Below are 5439 nucleotides of genomic sequence, written 5' to 3'. Positions count from 1 at the left end.
CATGCAAAAAAAAAAAAAAAAAAAAAAAGAAGTATATATCATATATGTATAAAGTCGGTAACTAAAACATGATGTAATATTTTTTGTGGGGAAGTTAAATCTGCAAATCCCAACACAAAATTTGTCGGATGCAAAAAAGCTGAATGCTAGTCAACCCTTGGCATGAGTGAGTGGCTGTGTCAAAATATGTACACAAAACCTACGCCTAGTCTAAAAGATTGTAATTTATTCTAGCTTTCATTTGGAAGATGTGAATGCTATATGAGGAGCGGGCTAATTCATGATATTTTTTCCATCCTTCCTTTCATACTATCTTGGTTTCCTTCCCATATCTTTCTAGTTCATCATGCATTTTGAACTTTTAATCCGACTAATAGATCAATACTTATATGCTGTTGCTCTGATTGCTCAGAAGATAAAGCATTAATAACTAATCCATTTTAGCCATGCTTTACTATTTTTCCTTTTTAACTACTCAGGATATATGATTTTTTTCAATTATAGTAACTCGCTCAATTATTTTATGCTTTTTTAGCATGGAGGAACAAGTTATTAGTCGTGCTCATCGGATGGGTGCTGTTCGTCCTATTCATGTTGAAACCTTGGTAATGCGTGAAACAATTGAGCAGCAAATGGTACAGTTTCGGCAGGTATATGTTTTTGAAATACTAGCAGTAGTAGTGATCCTCCTTTGGATATAGATTTGAATGGAATAAAATGTTTATATTCCAAAAAAATTAATTGTAAGATACATAGTTACTTATACAGGAGAAAGATGGAATAAGTAAAAGGAAAGGATCACGACAAGAATAAAATAAAATCATTCAATGATTTTACAACTCATTAACATATTTACAACCAACAATTACTTTGGGATCATCTAATGTGAGACTTTGAGATAGCCCTTAAGAAGCACAGGAACAGACATGCTGACACGACACAGACACGAACTCATGCATGACAACACATTGATTTTCAAAAAAGTAGGATACGACACATAAGACACATTATTTATTGTTATTACTGTTATTTATATATATGTGTATATCTTGACATGTGATGAATATTTAATACATTTAACGGAAAATTCTACTTTTAAACATCTAGGGACATCCGTACAATTCACTAAAAAGATAACAATTAAAAAACAACATCAACAATATCCAATAAGTCTTATACAAACAACATCAACAATATCCATACAACGTAGAATCAAACACAAACCTTGTACAAACTATGTATTCCCCCCTTCTTTGTCCTCTACACTGGTGGTCGTTAGTGGTTGATGACAACTGGCAATGGTCGTCAGTTGTCGTTGTTGATGAGTGGCTAAGAAGCTTTTTATTTTATTTTTATTTTGTGTGTGTGTGTGTCGTGGATGCATCTTGAATTGAAGGTTTGGAAGATGATGGAAAGAAACCGTAATATTTTAAGGCTTATATGTGTAGTGGGCTTGGCTTTAATTGGGTACTGGGCGTTCTTTTACACGGCCATAAAAAATTTAAATCTTGGGAGTTTCTACGTGATGTATTTTAGTTGTCTTTGCATGTCCCAACTGTGTCTAAGCATGTCCCCATGGTGTCGGAAAATTAAAAAAATAATTAAAACATGAACATGCAAAACGTGTCAAACATGTGTCGACAACGTGTCAGAGTGTATCGGTGCCCGACACTTACATTTGGCCATTTTACAAATGTCGGTGTTTTATAGGATAGCCCCCCAAAAGGCTATTGATATTGTAATTTCTCTTTGGTATTGCAATATAGTTCTGTTTTGTGTTTTCTTGTTAGGGGAACCCTAACAGCTGATCGGGGATTTTTCTATTGAATATGTTCAAGGTATTTACCTTGCCAGTGGGGTTCAATAAAAAAAATCTTACATTTTTAAGAGTTAACTTCCTTATCTGCCTCGGTATGAAAAAAAAAAAAAAAATCCTGACTCCAGTATATATTACATATCAAGTCCATTATCTAACTCTTTTTTGCGCATTCTATAGTTGTTTTTTTCTCCTTAAATGATTGATTATTATGAAACATTCCACGTCTTGCAAGTTTTTGCGTTTCCTTTTAATGCTTTAAGCCTCACAATTTACTCTTTTCTCTTCTTGATTTGTTGGTCCCCTTTCAAATGAAGGATACTGATGAGTTCCAAAGGTTAATGAAGGAAGACTTTGACAAGCTTGATTATGAAGGGCCACGAGCTCATCGTTCATTGCATGATTTTGCTGGGAGCAATTATCTTTCTCAGCTCAAGTTTGTGAGGACAAATCCTAAGATAAAAAAGGATGTAGAGAACATTTAGTTTTAGTGCAGTTCTCTGACATATCCTATTGTTGTTAGTGTACAGATGATATTAAGATTAGTTTTTCAACTTGAAGGGAAAACCGAAGCAAATGGTCTGCAGTGGCTCAAGTGCTATTCATAAAGTCAAGAAATAGAAGTAGGTGCACGTTCATTTTGTTGTCCGTTCAAGTTATTGCTGAAGACCGAAGAATTCAATCAGCATAGTGTTACTGGTGATTACTTACGTTCAGAAACACTTTGATATGCAAAATGTGTATAATTCAGTGCAGTAGCTTCTGATGGACAGAGATAACAACAGAGCTGCAGGTTATAGCAATTCCCTCGCTTGATGCCCTTCCTGGAGCTAGAAGCAGAGGGCGGGCCAGGTTCGAATTAAGATTAGACTTTTATTTGTTTGAGCTGCTCCCACACATTTTTTTGAGGGAAACAATCCCAATTGTACACTTGTTACCATTTGTTCTGCTCTTCTAAGTTGGCTAAGCCATTGAAGTATATTGATTGAGGTTGTAATACTGCTGGTGTGCGAATGAAAGATGTCATGTATTTTGTAGAATATCTCTACACAATTTACCATTTTAAAAAACCTTCATTTCAAATGGATAGGCACAAGTTTTGTTTTGATTTAATTAGGGGTAAAAAAATTATGATAGGCCCTACTTTTAACTTTATTATATTGATCAATAAGCTGTGTTCCTGACAAAATCTGACATATCTTCTTTCTTCTCAGTTACTTTATTCAGTGTGCAAGAGATTGAAATTAGGGCAAGCATCCAAGAAAGGTGGATTGAGGGGTTTCCAGCTAAATCACAAGAAAGCTAATATCTCTATACCTTGTTATATTCTTGAGAACCATGAATTATCTTTAGGTACAGGAAAGGATAGAAATGGATAACCTCAGGGCTAGTGCTTTTCTACTCCCTTTCTTTTAACAAAGGATTGAAGAGAAGTTAGATTTGTAACTATTTTTTCTTGACCTTTTTGTCATAATCACTGCACCATAGTTACAATAGGTACACTCACTGCTTTCCATGCTTCTCAAGAAGCCGCACAGCTTGTAGTCAAATATGCGTATGAAGAAGAAACGAAATTCACACTTTGATCATTTATGATGATGAGTACATATGATGATGAGTACAGACGTGTGCACTATGATGATGATCATCATCAGCATTCTTATGCCTTGCATGATATTCGAGGGTTTATTGACCTTCAGGCGTTTGGCTACACAATTAGCCCGACTATGATGGGCACAAGGGGGGTACAAACCGTCTGGTGGACTCAAGCTCGCACGTGTGGGTCATGTGTAGGGAAGTACTACACTTCTATTTTTGTCCGAACGGGAGGTCACTTCTATGATGATTTTAACGATAGGTTCAAAATCATGAGTTGCATGTGTTTGCATTCACTAACCCTAATAGTGAGGTTACTGAGTATTTCTTTAAATCTTCAAGTCATGTATTACATCTATATTTCAGGTAAAGGCAAGGCACCCTTATACCGATGACAATGACATCACAATTAAAAACCATGACACATGCATAGGGTAGTTGTATTTAATTTCGTAGACTTTACGTATAGGGCTTTATTGTTTTATTTTTGTTTATTTTAACATATCTTTTGTATTGTTTTAAAGATGATTATTTAAACATGCAAGTCATTGACATTGTTTTATGAAGATACTCATGTAAGTCCATGACATTGTTTTATGAATACTTTTAAATGATTATTTCCGCTTAAGAGGTTATGTTAGGAAGATGGCAGCGCCTTTAGGTTAGTTAAAATTTAGGGTTATTACATTTAATACTAAAATAATAATAATTAAATTAATCCATCTAAAACAAAATTTAAGACATCATAGATTAAACTTAAAAGTTGAATGCATCTACGAATGCGATCGACAAAAGAATGTTGGTCATGAGTGAAGAACAAGGAAGTAGAAGTATGTGTAAACATAAAAATTCATTTTTGTTTCTCTTTCCTCTTGCAAACTGAAGTGGAACGCACCGTTCTTATAGAGAGAGAGGCGCTTTCACATCTTCTTAACCCGAAATGGCAAATGGCTGGGGAGAGGAAAGGTTCCTTTTTTTAGGGTACCCCCGGGAACAGATCCAGTGGAGACGGGGTGGGGCCTGTAGCTCAGAGGATTAGAGCACGTGGCTACGAACCACGGTGTCGGGGGTTCGAATCCCTCCTCGCCCACAACCGGCCAAAAAGGGAAGGACTTTTCCCTCTGGGGGTAGGAAAATCATGATCGGGATAGCGGACCCAAAGCTATGGAACTTGGGTGTGGGTCTTTTGTCGAAATGGAATGGCCTTATCTTTTTATTTTTTCTTTTTCGTTAATGGGTTAAGGGCGGAAGTGAACTTTAATATTGTAATAAATCACTTGTCCTTCGTTCGTTTCCATTAAAAGTTCATCCGAATTCACAAACAACCATGGTTTCTTAACTCCAAGAAGAGGGCCCATTATTATTAGTTTTAACCATGAAATGACATCTTTCTCCATCTCCCAAATGTCGAAGGATTTTTCATTACCGGTTACTCGATGGTGAAATATAACAATTGATCCATTCAAAATCCTCATACTTATATACTCCTCACACTCCTCCGCTACATTGTTTGGTACTGAAATTTTGCAAAAAACTTCTTCGCTCATGTCAAATGTGTGTATAATATTAGTTCCTCCTTTGTATGCCCACCAATAATATGTTCCTTCATGATGCATCTAAGAGGCAATAGGTGACTCTGATGCACGTCCATAAGTAGGAGATTCAATTTTCCTCCATCTTTCTTTCCTCAAATCGTAAAATTCCACTCTAGTTGAGAAATCAGTTTCTCCATATCTGTTCCAAAATTCTACAACTCTAATCACTTTAAAATCCCTAGAATTTGATTCGTATCCGAATCCAACCGCACTTGTGAACGAAAAATCAATGTCATAGGTATCTCCAGGATAGTGAAGAATCGATAATGGGAGCTTACGAAACTTTTCAGTCCAGATTAAAGAAAAAAATATCCCTATCGAAGGAAAGACAAAGCAAGCCACGAGAATGACCACAAATACTGAAAGACTCATTATTTTTGAATGGATTGTTGACATCGAGAATGGACATAGATCGACTGGGGGCGAGCGAAA

General features: G+C 35.9%; 1 protein-coding gene and 1 non-coding gene across 6 annotated transcripts in view; both read left to right on the top strand.

Annotated features, from left to right (window-relative positions):
* Window positions 1-2929, top strand: part of LOC111449582 (F-box protein At3g54460-like) — a 9794-nt gene extending 6865 nt beyond the window's left edge. For 2 of the 5 annotated variants that reach the window (XM_023089530.1, XM_023089531.1), the window contains exons 8-9: window positions 536-650; window positions 2134-2929. In XM_023089530.1, the coding sequence (XP_022945298.1) occupies window positions 536-650; window positions 2134-2301 (283 nt within the window). In that variant the 3' untranslated portion in view covers window positions 2302-2929. The remainder of the gene's footprint in view (window positions 1-535; window positions 651-2133) is intronic. The other 3 variants (XM_023089529.1, XM_023089528.1, XM_023089532.1) reach the window with 3 other exon arrangements.
* Window positions 2930-4428: 1499 nt separating this feature from the next.
* On the top strand, window positions 4429-4502 carry TRNAR-ACG. The gene has a single exon. It is a non-coding gene; the product is annotated as a tRNA-Arg (tRNA).
* The last annotated feature ends 937 nt before the right edge of the window (window positions 4503-5439 follow it).

The sequence above is a fragment of the Cucurbita moschata genome, unplaced genomic scaffold, assembly GCF_002738365.1.
Source record: "Cucurbita moschata cultivar Rifu unplaced genomic scaffold, Cmos_1.0 Cmo_Scf00011, whole genome shotgun sequence".
Taxonomy (NCBI): domain Eukaryota; kingdom Viridiplantae; phylum Streptophyta; class Magnoliopsida; order Cucurbitales; family Cucurbitaceae; genus Cucurbita; species Cucurbita moschata.
Note: the sequence above shows the minus strand (reverse complement) of the source record. Positions and strands in the feature narration are given on the sequence as shown.